The 17,053-nt window shown below is 38.6% G+C and overlaps 1 protein-coding gene across 1 annotated transcript in view; it reads right to left on the bottom strand.

Annotated features, from left to right (window-relative positions):
• Nucleotides 1-6,964: 6,964 nt before the first annotated feature.
• The window catches only part of KIT (KIT proto-oncogene, receptor tyrosine kinase), an 85,245-nt gene continuing 75,156 nt past the window's right edge, over nucleotides 6,965-17,053 (bottom strand). The window contains exons 19-21 of the mRNA XM_007425332.3: nucleotides 16,792-16,891; nucleotides 14,959-15,064; nucleotides 6,965-10,239 (exon numbers count right to left, since the gene is read on the bottom strand). Of these exons, the coding sequence (XP_007425394.1) occupies nucleotides 10,114-10,239; nucleotides 14,959-15,064; nucleotides 16,792-16,891 (332 nt within the window). The 3' untranslated portion in view covers nucleotides 6,965-10,113. The remainder of the gene's footprint in view (nucleotides 10,240-14,958; nucleotides 15,065-16,791; nucleotides 16,892-17,053) is intronic.

Genomic DNA, 17,053 nt, shown 5'->3' with positions numbered 1-17,053 from the left:
AGGTCACAAATATGTTGGTACAAGATGGCAAGGCTTTGAAAGCTTTAAGGCAAGGCTGAGGATTTTGTAAGAGATCTAAAACAGATGAAAGCCAGAAAGTAGCCCAGGGGTATCTGCAGGGGCAGTCAAAAGAAGTCAAGATGGAGGCTGTGACCTTGCAATTAAAGACATGCCCCTTTTCTAAGAAAGAAGGGGGGGCAAGGCTTCAATTGTGTGGTTGCGGCTGCCACCTCGTTTTGTTTTGTTGGAAATTTCCCTCTTCCGATGCCTGCAAAGTTGGCACTTAACAGAAAGCACCAGAGAAGGGATGAGATCTTTCAGTCACACAATTTGGAGGGTTCAAAGTAAGGTAAAGGAGAGAAGGTGAGGGCAAATAACCAGAGTTTCTGCTAAGGAGGAAGAGTCAAACAAGAGACAGAGAGAAAAGACGAACTCCTCAGACTCCTGCTACAGTTATCCAGTAAGCTCCCTTAAAGTGAATGACCAGCTCCTCCTAACTGACCTTCCTATCCCCTCTTCCCCCTGAGATGTCTCAGTTGTGAATTTTCATTTCAGCCCTAGAAAGGCTGTAGCATACTGGATGATTGCCTTCTTTTGCATCTACCCTCCTGACAATAGTTAGCGTCATCTGACACACCTGTAGAGAATGTCCATGCCAGGGAAGGCTCTTCTCCACATTCCCACCTAGATGGAAGGCTCTGGGTGGCTTGGCCAAGAAGAGAGAGAGACAGGTGGTGCTAAGGGAAATGCCTTCTCAGAAGTCATAGGAGAGCAAGTCTCCACAGTAGGTCACATGGTGCCTTTTGAAATGTTTTTTCCTTACTGGGAAAAGACGAGACAGCCAGTTTGGTGTAGTGGTTAAGGCACCAGGCTAGAAACTGGAAGACCATGAGTTCTAGTCCTGCTGTAGTCAGGAAGCCAGCTGGGTGACCTTGGGCCAGTCACTCTCTCTCAGCCCTAGGAAGGAGGCAAGGGCAAACCACTTCTAAAAAAACTTGCCAAGAAAACTGCAGGGACTTGTCCAGGCAGTAGCCAGGAGTCAACACTGACTCAAAGGCACAAAAAAGAAAAAGGCAAAGGATGAGAAAGAGGCCCTCTCTAGATCCTGCTGGGAGCAAATGTGGATATTTCACTGCAACAGAGCCACGGTGTAATGAAAGACAATCAGAACGAAGTCCAACTAATGCTAATACACATCCAGTCATGTTTCCAAAACCCCAACAGATTGCACATGCACAGCAGGAAGAATGGCGCACTGGCAGGATTTCAGGCAGCTCCAACATTGAAATTTCATCTCATGATTTTATGAGCAGCAAGTCTTCACCACAGATGTTACACATTGCTGTGATAACCTCTGAAAAGAAAATGTAATAAACCTGAATCCAAATGATGCCTGAAGCTAATGGATGGCTGTTGTCTGCTGCAAATTGCATTTTGCATTCTGTTACCAACATGCTGGGTTTCCATGATGGTTCACATTTCTACTTCCTAACTATGAGGTTTTTTTTAAAATAACACTTTAAAAAGTAGGGGGAGGGATTAAAAAAAAATCAGAAATGTTGGCAACATCAAAAAAAAAAGTTATTTCATAAACTTCACTGAGATGAATCAAGTTTCTCTCTTTTAATGCCAAATATGGAGAAATATATATTGAAAACAGCTCTGAAACACTGTGTTCCCATGAAAGCAGCAGTGTTCGAGAGTTTAATCTGATTTATTGCTGGCTTAGTTCTGGTATAGTGGAAACTATAGTAAAATTTGATTTCATTTTTATTTTTTGGAGACACTGCAGCTTTGTTTCTCCATTAGAGGAAATTCTTGCCTTATCCTATTTCTTGACTCCTTCTGGTCCTGTAAGAGATGATCTAACTAGAGAGCATTGGAATAATACTTCAATAGTGCAGATTAAAGAAGCGGGGGGAAGGACACTTATAAGATTTTTGTCAGATTTCCGTTCTTCTTTTCAATATGAGAACAGCCAACACGGAAAGTGCCAGGTTACTATTCTTCCCTGTTTGTCAAGACCGGAGGATTGAGTCACTGGATCATGTACTGCTTTACTGTCATTTGTACTGTTGTAAAATGAGCTATTAACACTTTTTCTTTGCCCATTTCCAGATTGGACAGAAGAATTCTGTGTACAACTTTTTTTGACAGATAAAGATCCCAAGATAATTTGTGCTGTCGCAACATTGCATTTCAAGCTTGTAGAATTTGGGTGTTCTTGATAGCAAAGGAGACTTAGCTTGAGTACGGCCTCTTTTATGATGTATGCCATGTTGTACTTCATATGATATATTGTATTTTCTTTTATGGAATGTGGTCTGTGATCCATAATAAAGTTAAGTTATTCTTCCTTGCTTTATTCTTTTCCTTTTTGTGTAGGATGAACGGATTTTGTTGTTGTAGGACCTGTAGGACCCAAGGTGAGCTAGTGATTTTCTTGATTTGTTCTTAGCATTTCAGGCCTGCAGACTATCACAGATCTCCTCCAAATTGCTTCTCAGAATTGGGCAGAAACATTAGGATAGTGTGCAAGTGCCCAGAAGAAATCAAAGCCATACTGATCCTATAGAGTGTAAATAACTAGGAATAACAACCATGTTTTGTTGTATCAACCTATTATGCGCACAAGGTGAGGTTAAATTTAAAAACCCCAATTCAGCAATAGACAGGAGAAAAAAAAAGAAACATAAAAAGATTAGAAAATATAGGAGCTATGTATAGTTTGTGTAGATAACTCTTTTCCCAGCCCCACTGTTTCTCTTACACATACCAATCATCTAATTTTGGACTATTTCCTCCAATATGTTTCAGTACCCAGATGCCTCCATTTTTCTCTTTCTCTCCTTAAAAATATGTAACAGAAATTTTGTAACTGGATTGATGTAGTTCTAGCAGATTATCGTTCAGTATATGAATAGGAATAATAATAATGGCTTGTGATAGTCACCAGTGACACAAGGATATTAAGCAGGTATCTGATGTAGCAAATTCTCAGTATTTCTCTGCAAAAGTGTATTGTTAACAGCCACAGTAAGAACACTATATCATTAATGTAAGGTTGCTTTTGTTAGTTTTTCTCCATCAAAAAATTGTTGAGGTTCCTCCTCTCACTGTAGCTTACAAACCACATTATTAGGAGAAAGTTTGAAGGGAGACTGTCGAGTGAGGTTGTTCTTAGTTTTCTAGTTTTAGTTTTTATTTAAAAGTAGAGAACATCCACTAACAAAATGAAATCATTAAAAGCCATGAAACTGGGTATAGAACAGTGTCACTGATCTCCAGCTTATTTTCTTTTTCTAGACCTTCACAGTTAAAACAATGGATAGAGTGGAACCATGGGGCTAATACATAACATTATCAACGTGGAAGGGCAGAAAATAATAGGAAATGTAGTGCACTATGTAGAAAAAATGAAGATTTCATTGTGAAGTTTGGCTCTGCTGGGTCATTAGTATATGTAAGCACTCATTGTTCCAAACTTCCTTATGTTCTGGCACATATATTTTAGTGAAGCCTAACATTCATTTAATTATTACTGATTATTGTTTTGTAAAGAAATTATTAAATCCTCTAATATGAGAGATGTCTTTGAAGCATGTAGCTCTGCTGACACTGTAATTACAAGTGTCTGGTGGAAGCATGATGACATCACCTATGGCATGACATCACCACACAAATTACATAATTCATATCATTTGTGATGTCATGATGCCTGTAATGTCACTTACTCCCATTTGTTCCTCCTGTGGATGCCCATAATGGAGATGACATTAATAGAAGATACGCATAATTCAAGGTTGAACTGTGAAGTGCTGAAGATGTTACCTAGCTGGGTAATGAAACATTTGCAAGAAAACAACCAAGCTCAGAGAACCCCAAGAACTCCACAGAGATGACATTCATGATAATTATGATCATCATGAAGGTACACTACTCTTCTGCCAAGCAGAAGGACATTGTAACATTCTATATTTCATCTAAATTCAGCAATGGAAGGATTTTCTTGAAATTTTCAAGCTGTATCTCCCCCAGCCCCCAGAAATTATTTAGCACGATTCTAAGGATCGTATTGAAGCTGGCTTCCTATTGTGCACTATACCTCTCTAGAACCAATAAAGTAAATTCCATACTTATTAAAGGAATTAGACAGTTTAATCATTCTGAAGAGTCTACTTGCATTCAGGGAGGGGAGATGCAAATGCTAGAGCCTCTTTCCTCTTCTTGTCATCCTTCATGTGTAGAAGACATTGGCAGGGAGTGCCTTCTCTAAGCTACAGAGGCTATCCATGCATTTTTCAGAAGATGCCCCTTGGTGAAGAAATTGTGGTGGCAGCGATTTGCTTTCACGATTTGCAGAGAGATTCTTTTATTTCCTGCTGATCTCCTTGCTTTTAACAGCACCTGTCTCCAATGCTGTATTCAAGATGACCTCCTGTTTCAGAAAAATATCCCCATCTTCCTTTTGGTAAATACTAAGACTGCACAGCAATAACTCAAAAGGAAAAAGGTATTTTGGAGAATGCATGGATACGTACCTATCAGCAACTCCTTAAACTGAATGTATCTTTTCCTTAGGTCATCCTGGAGCCATGGAGGAGACTAATGCAATCCCAGGAGAAGAGGGAGTTGCCAATAGGTGCTGCTTCTCCTTGTGCTTCAAAGCACTTTTTCTCCTTCAACTCTCAAGGGCTTCCCAAACTTAATTGACTGTGACCCTCCAAGTTCTTATTGGGCTGACTTGGCCTGCTGCGCGGCCCTGTTCTTGTCAACGGGCAGTTTCAAAGGAATGAGAAAACTATTATGTTCCATTACATAATTTAGCCAGAGCAAATCTCCTGTCCACATGCTACTATAGGCCTCCTGTTTTACGTGCCAAACCAGTTCCCAATATGTTGAAAACAGAATTTTCCCCTTGTTTCTTTGCTAATGAGTTTAAACAAGTCAGTTCCCCCCAAAGTTCAATGCAATAGACAAGGAGTAATTGCCTTAGTTTGCAATTCTGAAAAAACATTATCTTTAGAATTTTATATTTGAAGGACAGGTGGCATACAAGTTCATACAATTACCTGATGCAGATAATTTTGTGAAACTCTTTCTTTTCCCCTGTAGTTGACTTAATTTTTCTTAGGCAGATTTGCGCTAAGTCACTGCTCTGGCTTTATAAAATAGCTTCCCCTTGTAGTTATTTTTGTCTTATATATATTATTTTTGTCTTGTATTATGGCTGTTTTTTCTATTATTGTTATTTATAACTTTGATTTTAATGATGCTTGCCATGGACCTTTTAACTGGTTGTACTGCATGTTTTTACTGGATTGATATACAAGTCCTCAACTTATGACCATTTGTTTAATGACCAAAGTTACAACGGTGCTGGAAAAAGTGACTTATGACTAGTCCTCACACTTACAACTGTTGCATTGTCCTGGGGTCACATGATCTCCATTTGCGACCTTCTCAGAGAGCTTATGACAAGCAAAGTCAATGGGGGAAACCAGATTCACTTAACAACTGCATGATTTGCTTAATGGCCATGGTGATTTGCTTAACTGCAGCAAAAAAGGTTGTAAAATCGGGCATGACTCACTTAATGACTGCATCGCTTAGCAATGGAATTTCTGATCCCAATTGTGGTCATAAGTCGAGGACTACCTATAAACTACCCTGAGCTTTTATTTATTTCACAATATACAAATAGAACAGAAACAGAAATATTGAAAATGACTCAGTAGAAGGAAGAGTAGACAACTATATAGCTATGAACAACAATTTCTGATGTTGTAGGTTCCAGCTGGGGAATGGGAAATAATTTGTCTGCCTTCAGTGGAGACCACATCTGGAGAGCTGTTGATTCAGTGGCCTAAGTGGATCCTTCCAACTCTATGATTTATATGAACATAAACTGACTTAATTTTGAACTTTCAAACACTGGAAAATGAAATTTGTATTTCAGAATGTGCACTTCTCCAGGAAAATATAAGGAAGAATAAGTATATAATACTTTTTTGTGTGTGTGCTAACTTTTCTGGAAGACAGTCTTCCAAAACAACATCTTTCTTATAAATTATATTGCCAAGATTCCTCATTTATCATTGTTAATAAAACTTAAAACTTTTGAGAAACTGAAACTGACAAGACTAACATAGGGGTTAACGTAGTTATGTGCCATGGGGAACTGAAAATTCACAGGGGTGCCGTGGGATATTTTAAATTTTCAAGGGAAACACAGTGATACTCAACATCTGTTGGGCACCACACCTAGGCTAGTAGTTTGCATGGTGCCCAACAGATGTCAAGTACTGCTGTGATTCCCTTGAAAATTAAAACCCCCCATGGTGCCCCTGTAAATTTGCTGCAGTGCCCTGGAGTGCCATGAAAATATTACTGAGACTCCTAAGGGTGCCATGAACTGAGACAGTGTGAGAACCTTTGGTTTAAGATATTGGATAACCAGGTTCAAGTCTTTGCCACTTGAACCTGTCACTCTTTCTCAACCCAATCTATGGGGGGATCACATTAAGAGAAATTCTTACAATAGCCTCTTGAACTCTCATAGAAAATGTGGAATATATTTGCAATCTATAAATAAATAAAATATTTGCACATTCCTATGTTGCAAATACAACATACCAATTAATTCTTTTAGAACTTCACTGGTTGCTTTTTCCTCTTAGTTTTTACCTCAGCTTTTTTAGGCATTCACAACTCAAGGCAGACCCTCATCAGTTGGCCTCATCCCCTTCACCAGACACTCCTAAAGAACCGAAGGCTACCATGAAAAATGTAAATTAGCACAATCCATGCAAGTGAGTGGCTGATGATGAGGTTCCCCCATTTTTTATTTTTTGGTGCAGAATCTGTAGCTTGGGTTTGATGTACATCCAAATATCTCACAGAACTTGTGAATAAGTGTATTTACACCTTTATTTAAACTTTTAAACAATACAACTTTCAAACATCCATGTATTTATACATACAGGCACTGTGCATATATTTATATATATATTTATATATAAAAATATTTTTTAACTCAAGAACCTAAGAGTTGAGAAGACTTTATTGCTACATTTTAGCATTTACATGAGACAACTGAACAAAACAAATCTGAAAATTTCAAGCTGCTGCATAACTACATTTGAACAAAAACAAAATTATAAAAATATAGCTTCTGAGACTCTTAGAAGAAAAAAAATAATCCATCCAAGTGCCAATGAAGTACCGCTGTGCCTACAATTATTACAACTTTGTGTGTAACAGCTATACAAGCCAAGGGGCGTTTTTCTTGTCATTTTAGAAGGTATGGGAAGGTGAAGTACAACACAAGCCCTGTTTTCACCTTCCATACAGAAATATATATTGGACTTGGGAAGATCTCCTGCCGCCTCTCCTTCTCCTGCACATTCAACAAAAATGCTAGCCCCCCTGAGAGATTTGTCTGCAGGTGGGTTAGTTTTATCTAACTGCAAGATGGTTCTGCTCCTAGTCTTTCTGACCTCTGGGAGGTCTACAGGAAAGATGTACTCACATTCCACTTGAATATGGATTTTGCTCTCCTTGTAATTTGGGAATCTTTTTTATTGGAGTCCAAGATGGTATACAGGGCTATATCCTTTGAAACAAACTCAGGAGAGCTCCCCTTCAGATCTGGCTGAACGTGTGGAAGTCAGAGAAAGTAGACAGTAGAATTCCATCTGCAGCCCCATTCTCTAGGCCTCACACACTGAGGAGCATGGTTAGAGAGACCCTGTGAAGTGGTTCACTGGGGGCATAATCTATACACATGTAGATTTTTCTAAGCAACTGGGAAATCTATTGTGCAAGGTTTCCAATCATACATTTCCAGGCCTACAGGTGTTCAGTTACCTAAGGAGGAGAGTCCCTTTCACACACTCTCCTACAGATTGGAAACTGTCAGCTGTTGACCACCATGTGCCTTTTATGTGCTGAATGTGAAACAGGGCTAATGACAGCCTTTCTCCAGTCTGGTGCCATTTAGATGAGGTGGAGCTTCAGCTCTCCTAGTCCCCTCAGCTGGAATGGTCAATCCAATGACTCCACTGAATACGCAGGGTGTGGACACAGATACTTTGTGTATGCAGAGGCTTCCCCATTCTCAGAACAGGAAGATCAGCTGCATATTGTAAGGAGAAACCTAGTATTCATATGAAGCGTGTTCCCTTCACAGAAGAGAATGGGAATCCCCTGCACATACGGAGCTTGGATCAAGCCATTCCCCAAAAACCTGGCAAAATTTGGAAAGGTGCAACAGCATAACGTCTCCAGTGCAAGTGTCTATAAAACTGGCTGACACACTTTTGTAGCCACAACCCTAAACAGCATAGAAGAAAACTTAATTATAGATCAGATTACAGAGCAAAGGCTAATGGCATTTAAGCTGAGGAGGACGTTAGGAGTGCATTTTAATTATCTTGCATTTGGAGAAGTATTTAATAACATTGCAATAGGGCAAATAATTGCTTCTAACAGAAACATATGTAAACGTAACAATACATTAAATGTAAATAACAGGACGTGAGAGGGCTAGTGCATTCTAAATAAATAAATACTTTAGAATTTGTTAGAAGACTTATTTACAAGTCTTTTCTAGATGTTTTGCATTTAACAGAAAGATACACTTTCAGAAAAAAACAATGGGAATATATAACCTTTGAAAAGTATAGCTGGCTTTTCAGATAATCAACTGCTATTTACCTGCTAATACTCTGATTTTAACATTAAAATTAGTTATTAGTATTCTGATCAATGCCAACATCCCCAAATACACAGGAACACAGATAAATAAGGTTTTCCCAGATGTAATTAAGAAATGGTTTACCTCTAGTAATTTTTCAAAGCATGGGAAAATGCACTCCTGACAATTTTTGTGAAGATTAACAAATCTATTTGACTGATTTAAATACACACTGTCATACATATATACAAATTCAACAAGTAAGCCATCTTTTCACTCATATGTGTTCAATCTACAGGAGCTACACAAAGAATATATGACTATCTGTTCTGAAACACAAATAGACATATGTCTTCACCAGACTAGGAAACGGATTAGATGTTACATTTTCTTACACTCTCTTACAGATGAAGATACTTTGTTAACCTGGAAACCACCATATGACAGTCTATTTTTCTTCCCGATATACACTGTGGGACACAATCAGGACTACCATATCTGAGCATAATGCTGAACAACCACTAAATGGCAGCCAAGAGATACAGAAAACTCTCAAACTCTCTGCTCACATCTAGTGGTTCATCTGATACTTGCAGGCCAGATACAGCAGCTCTAAACAGATACACGGACAAAAAAGCAATGAGGAAACACTACCAAGTACAGAAAATACATGTGAAGAATATGAACCCTGTAGAGAAAAATGAAGCATTTAAACTCTCTTTTGTCCCTCTCACATTATATATTTTCTGCCTTGAGTGAAAAATGTGGAAATACCAAACTAAGGGATAAGCAAGGTGGAATGGAAGTTTTCAATCCCCTAGCTCAAAGGTAGGGAATCTGTTGTCCTCCAAAAGGTATAAGGTTACAATCTTATCATCCATGACTACAAGCTTGCTTCATAGCCACAAGTTCCTCAACTTTATGCTAAAAAGTGGATCATAAGTTTTGATGCTCATTCAAGGTTTATTTCTCAACCAAGTGTTACATCCTTGCTCTTGGATTTGGAATGTCAATTTTTGCTTGCACTTCTAACACTTTAAAGTTTGGGAAGTAATGGAAATTGCTCAAATATTTGCCTTTATCCTTTTCCACACTCAGTAAATCAACTATTTGAACTCAGATCTCTTGATATCTTGTATATAATGCTTTTTTTTAAGTAACTCCATACCCATTTTTTAAAATGCTATTTCCCACTCCCAAATCTGATTCTACAACACAAATGCCTATACCATAGCAATTATACAGATTCTAGCAACAGTGTTAACAATGGTGTAACTGTCATGGCAGTCTAATTTTGTATGTGATTAGAAAGAAAACAACACAGAGCAAGTACTGCAGTACTCCTACCACCATTAGAACAACAGGTTGTCTTTCTGAAACAGTACATTCTCCAGCAAGATTGGTTGAGTCTATTTTCAAACATCTTCATGTGTGAGTAGGGGCTGAGTAGATGAAGCACTGCTACCCACTGAATTAATTCTTACTGAGTGATCTATAGCATTTCCTTGACTACAAACGCCGCTTGAAACATTTGAGTAAATCTGGAAAAGATATAAGCTAGAGTCAGTACTGAGTTATTAGACACGGCACCAAACAATTTGAACATTTTTTGCATCTAATCCATGAAAATTAACTCTGTAGTCTAGCCTTCAACAATCTGATAAAGTGTATTACAAAAGCTCAGGCCATTGTAATTTTTAGTGACTGCTTTTTTGCTTGTTTAGAAGATTGATTCTGAGTTGTTGTTGCTTTTTTTTTTGCTTCACATACATACTAGTTTAGCTGCAGGAATTTTATCTGCATTTTATATTACCACATCATGAGAGGCAATCAACAACCATGTCTCCGTGTAGTTATTTCAATGTACGTATGCAATGCTAATCAATAAGTGATGTTAATTCATTCTGAGTGTGATAACCTCAATAGTTTTCTTTTTTTTACTTTAAGTTCTGTGAGAAGTATAGTTTAATCTATAAAATTAATAAAATGTTTAATTCAAGTGTCAGTTAAATGAGTGATTTACTGAGAGAGAGATGCTCAGGGCCAAACATATTAAGGGAAGGGTTTTGTATTCACCTTTAAATACATGTTTAGATTTCAAAGCCTGTCATTTTCAGCCAATGGAAGGATGTTACAAAAAACTAATTGTGTGGGAACTGGTCTCTTAGGGGGCATAAAGGTCAAGGAAATGCAAGAGTTAAAAGCCCATTAAATAAATTTATTCAATTTATATGGCCATCCATTCAGCATGCAACTCTACAGAATATACAGAAGTCCTTGCTTAATTATGGCAATTGGGACTGGAATTTCCATAGCTAAGCAATGTAGTTGCAAAGCGCAATATCACATGACTGTGCTGCTTAGCAACAGCAGTTCTGGCACTTCTAGTTGCTGTTAAGCGAATCCCACAATGTTGTTAAGCACAACGTCCCATGGTTGCCATTTGTGATCTCCTGCCGGCTTCCCCATTGACTTTGCTTATTGGAAGCCAGCAGTGAAGGTCGCAAAGGGTGACCATGTGACTGTGGGATGCTGCAACATCGCAATTGCGAGCTGGTTGCCAAGCACATGGATCATGATCCTTTGACCGCAGGGATGCTGCAGTGGCTGGAACTTTGAGGACCAATCGTAAGTACCACTTGTTCAGTGCCATTGTAAGTTCAAGCAATTGCTGAACGAGTGGTCGTTAAGCGAGGACCACCTGTAGCTAAAAGTTTGTTTGAAGAAAAAAAACTGAATAAGGAAGCCAAGGAAGCCTGCAGAACATGAAATTGACTAGGAAGAAAGAAAAGCAGTAAAGGAAAGGAAGCACATATTGTTGGAAATGAAGCTGATATGACCAGGAGGACAGTGAAAAACAGGGTAAATTGGGAATTCCACTAAGTGAGCTGGGCCAAATTCCTAAAGAAGAACCACCCAAGTTACAGGCAGCAGGGGACAAGGAGCAAATCTCAGTGACCTGTGATGGTCTTTCTTACTCCCAACTAAGTGGTTATTGGAATGCTTTTCTAGATGTGACCTATACTTATCTGAATCTACTTCACTGGCCATTTTCAGTCACATAAAAAAAGCCATTCAACACATTCGCACCAAAGGAAACTGTAACACTGGATCCAAACAAAACAGTAATCAACTGAAGCAAAATACGCCAAACATGCATACTTTCACAAGGATTCAGCTTGTATTAGCCTCTAAACAACACCCAGCTTCATGCTTCCTCCCAGCTGAACAAAGAGAAGACTTCAAATCTGAAATGTGAAGATCACTGACACATCAAAACAAAAAAACAACTACGCCCAACCTGAACCCAGCTGAAATCTGTGCCTTACGATGAGAATGCCAGCATCAGACAAAGAAGGAGCAAAAGTGATCCTTGGTAAAGCAGAACATGATGCCAAAAGTGGCAATCTAGTAAAAGACCCATCAACATTCAAACCACCACCAAAAAATCCAGTCAACAAGGCTGAGGAAGAAGTCAAACTGCTCATAAAGAAAATTGATTTGGAAAAGTCAATAGGAATTAAGGATGACTGTAAGCTGCTATACCTCTACGGCCTGCCAAAAATCATCAAGCCAGAAGTTCCACTGCAGCCAGCCGTCAGCTGCACTGGAACAACAGTCCAGCCGGTGGCCAAACACCTGGTCAATATACTAAACCCACCTCAGGAAAACACGGAAATCAGCCATAAAGAACAGCAAAGGATTTATGGAAAGGATAAAAACCAGTACGAACAAGACTCAGTTAGCAGAATACCAAAATGCAATAAAACCCCTAAGTACCAAAAACAAGGGGAGTAGCAAGCACGGCATAAAGGGCTACTGCACTGGGAAGACATGTAATTCCTCGCCTTCGAAGCCAATAAACACGAAAGGAAAATCCGGAAAGCTGCTTAAGTGCAAACAACTGACTTGAAAAGGTGTGAATATACAAGTCCTTAGACAATTCAAAACTCCATCAGCAGGATTAATGGCACGACCCGTCTTTAGGGAAGTAACCATTACTTTTAACTTGCCTGATGAGTTTATTGCTGAAGTGGTGCATTGTTCTATATTATTATTTGTATTGTATGTTAAACAATTGATTTTTTCGTGACTGAAAATGGCAATGACGGAGGTTCAAATAAGATTACTCAACAACCAAGCATTTCGTTCATTATTATGTGACCCATGTTGCCCTTAAACTATGCTGGGGATAAAAACCTCTTGTCTAATACCTAGAACTGTGTACATTTCTTTTGCTGGAACTCTAAATAAATTATTCAATTTTAATCCCACCTTTTAAGTTGTAAGGTTTATGTAATTTATTGAAATCTGAATGAAAATCAATTCTATAGTCCTTAGCACCTAGCATTACTACACACAGTTATACTGGGAATGCTGTATGTCACCCAGAATAGAATAACACTCATCTCTAATTTGCGTTATGCAACTATGGTGGTTTTTCTCATTTCCCTTCCTTGACTTACTGACAACTGAATGACTACCCACACTTTCTTCCCTACTCCAATTTCCTAAGATATATATTATTTGTTAGAACAATAATGACAAAGGTCACATTAAGGTTTAAGCTAAGGTTTAAACTCTGTTATTTAATTGTAGGTAGTCCTTGACTTATGACCACAATTGGGACTGGAACTTTTGTCACTAATGATGTGGTCATTAAGTGCCCGATTTTACAACCTTTTTTGCCACAGTTAAGCAAATCCAGCTTCCCCCATTGACTGTGCTCGTCGGAAGCTCCCTGGGAAGGTTACAAATAGCGATCACATGACCCTGGGACACTACAACTATAATAAATACATGCCGTTGCCAAGTGCCCGAATTTTGACCATGTGACCGCAGGGATGCTGCGACAGTCGTAAGTGTGAGGACCGGCTGTAAGCTACTTTTTTCAGTGCTGTTGTAATTCTGAACAGTCATTAAACGAATGGTTGTAAGTTGAGGACTACCTGTAGTTGCTTACCATTTGTACTGTAGTGCAAAGAATCTACTTGGAGAGGAACTGTGTAAGTGCAAAGTGGTCTCTGGTTTTATTAGTTTTTCGAGTCCTTGCTAGTAGACTGGTATATGCTTACAGGTAGTCCTCATTTAGCAACCACAATTGGGACTGGCAACTCAGTCGTTTAAGTGAAGTGGTCGCTAAGAAAGCTGCCACTATGCTTACGGTCTTACTTCAGCTTTCCTTTGCTTTACTGACCTGCGAAGGTCATAAATGTGAGGATTGGTCACAAAGTGACTTTTTCATCATCATCATAATTGAATGGTTGTTAAACAAGGCAGTCATTAAATGGGGGCTACCTGTATTACCTTTTATTAAACGTGCAGATTTTCTCACTGAGTTGAATTAAAAGTGGTAACTGCTAAGTTGGCAGGTAACTACTGTATATTGCAGTAAAATTTGCTGCCCTGTTGCCAATTCCTATCCTCCTTTTTGGCTTGCTGCCAAAAGGTAGTATCCTGATTTAGAGTGGGCAGATTGGGTTAACAGCAAAGGAATGGATTAAATCCTCTGGTTTTACTCACTTCATCCTTTCTGAATGTCACAGTTGTATCCCAAAAAGGACAGTGATAAGGAAGTGTTGAGGTTAGGGGAGGTGTGAGTTTTGGTTCTGACAGGCAGTTGACCCAGCATTCTACTTTACTGTGCAAATCAGCAAAGAGACAGAAGGAGAACACATTTGTCAGAGCTTATCACATGCCTGCTGAACAGCTCTTTAGCAAGCTGCGAGGAGGTGGTGTATGTACGCTTATGCCCTCCTGGTTTACTGTGTGTGGCACAGCTGGAGAGAGTGGGTCCATTTTCCAATTCTGTAAGCTCACAGTTTAGCACTATTTTAAACCTTTGCTAAACCCATACTCGAAACTCAGCCCCTCCTCAAAGAATTCAGCAGGCAGCAGGCGATGCTAAATAAAGCTGAGGGGCATCCCTCTTTCAACATCCAGACATGCACGCTCCTACTTTACCTGCAAGTTATCTTTTTGATGAGATGGAGTGCCACATAAAACAAGATCTGTGAGCAACTAACACCCACTGCTTTCAGAAAGCTGCCATCTTTAAACCACTATGTGCTGCCTTTTAGCAAGGGCTATGGAAATAGGTTGAAAGCATGCAAGAACAATATCTAAATATAACACCCCTTCCTTAAAAATTTTATGTACTTAAGAAATATATGCATAAATACATTTGAGGTACAGAACCACATTAAACATGACACTCATTGCCTCCCTTTGAAAGTTAGGCTGAAATGCTCAATACTTACATGATTCGTGGTATCGGAAATCTGCTGTTCAATCAGTTGTACTATTTCCTTAAAGGTTGGCCTCTTTACAGGATCAGCATCCCAGCAGCTCTTCATTATCTTAAAGCTACAGATACAGTTAGAATAAATCAAATGAAAACATCAATCATAACTTTTAGAAAATTTTTAGAACTTTAGAAAATTCAGATGCCTGCAATTTGGTCCATTTTTCCAAAACAAACCATTAGTTTAATAATAGAAAGGATAAGAATGCTTTCTCAAAAGAATTTTGAAAAATGTATGCAATGCATATCTAAGTCCCAGCCTTACATTTGCCATACAGGTAGTCCTCAACTTAGGACCATTCGTTTAACAACCATTCAAAATTACAGTGGCACTGAAAAAAGTGACTTATGACTGGTCCTTGCACTTAGAACCATCACAGCATCCCTGTGGTCATGTAATCAAAATTCTGGCGCTTGGCTACCAGCATGTATTTACAACAGTTGCAGTGTTCCGGGGTCACATGATCGTCATTTGTGACTTTCCCAGGGGGCTTCCAACAAGCAAAGTCAATGGGAGAAGCCAGATTTGCTTAATGACCGCATGATCTACTTAATGACCATGTTCATTCGCTTAACGGCCGTGGCAAAAAAGGTCGTAAAATTGGTGCAACTCACTTAATGACCGCATCACTTAGTGATGGAAATTCTGGTTCCAATTGTGGTCATAAGTCAAGGACTACCTGTACAGAAGTAGATTTACCAAGATCATAAATGCAAAAGTATGGATTTGAAAAGCCCAAAAGGTACAGATAAGTGACAATATTGTGCTTTTATTATACTTCTTGGAATCTAAAAGAATTCTACCATGGAGCTTGCTGAAATTGTATTTGAATTTCCTATTTCCAGTGGGAATGAACGTTAGTATCAAAGTTTGCAAATGATCATATCTCCTTAAAGCAAACTGTGAGGAACTCTGGAGAAGTTGAATTTATTTTATTAAGTACTGAGACAGGCATTTCTTTTTTCCTGGAATGCTGACATGATAATGCAATGTTGCATAGTCACATGGGCATTTCAGAAAGTGCTGCCAAAGGGGAAAACAAATGAAACTGATTGACAAGCTTATTAATTTTATACACACACTATATACAGACATATACAGACATACACTTACAGCTAGACTGGAAATGGATGCAACGTTTCATTTACTTGTCAATCCATTTCTGCTAACTTTTAGGAGAGTAGCTATTGACACGGTGCAAAAAAGCGCTTTGTCTCTAACATGTAAGAGCACAATACCTTATAACTGGAGAACCAATTATCAAGATCAATGGCTAAATTGATGAATTGGCTATATACAAGTGAAAGCTAGTCGTATTGAATCATAGTGCAGTGCCTAACTTTAGGACATAAAATTCTGTTTAACTAGGATGATGATGGTCATTGTTTGTTGTTATCCAAATCACTGCTATTTGCATAATGCATCATATAACAGCCATGCACCTTCCGTGCATATGAGGTCACACCACACTGGGTCAATTTCAAGACACCTGGAAGTACTGGACAATGCCTGCAAATGTGAACAAATGTGGGATATTGTCCGAGCAGGACATGTGGTCACAATGAAACGAAGAGAAGGTTCCATGGCTAACTGTAACTCATTTCTTTTTCCTAGTATCAGTTCAAACAGAATTCTACAAAATGGGTAAATACATGAAAATACAAGAAAGGACCTATGATTTATTCTACTACTACAACTTTTCAAAGGCAAACATAAAACAAAACCAGTATTTCCATCAAAATCTGATAACTGGCATTTTTAAAATTTCAAATAAATTCAGACTCTCACATTTCCGCAGGTGCAAACTCCGGACTAAACATTCTGTATCCTTCCTTAATGTTTTTATAGAACTTGGAATCCACAGGCATTCCAGGGTAGGGACTGCTTCCTGTTAATCAAGATGCTGTCTATCAGTATATAATTTTATTTATTTATTTATTTTAATTTATTAGCCACCCAACCCCAATGGACTCTGTTTTAAATGGATTATGTTTTAAAAATGAGAGTGGTGAAACATCCAGGAAACAAATACAAAGAACATATTTGATCA

The sequence above is a fragment of the Python bivittatus genome, unplaced genomic scaffold (assembly GCF_059951505.1).
Source record: "Python bivittatus isolate LINGU-HERP-01145 unplaced genomic scaffold, Pbiv_v1 ctg000070_np1212, whole genome shotgun sequence".
In the NCBI taxonomy this organism is placed as follows: domain Eukaryota; kingdom Metazoa; phylum Chordata; class Lepidosauria; order Squamata; family Pythonidae; genus Python; species Python bivittatus.
Note: the sequence above shows the minus strand (reverse complement) of the source record. Positions and strands in the feature narration are given on the sequence as shown.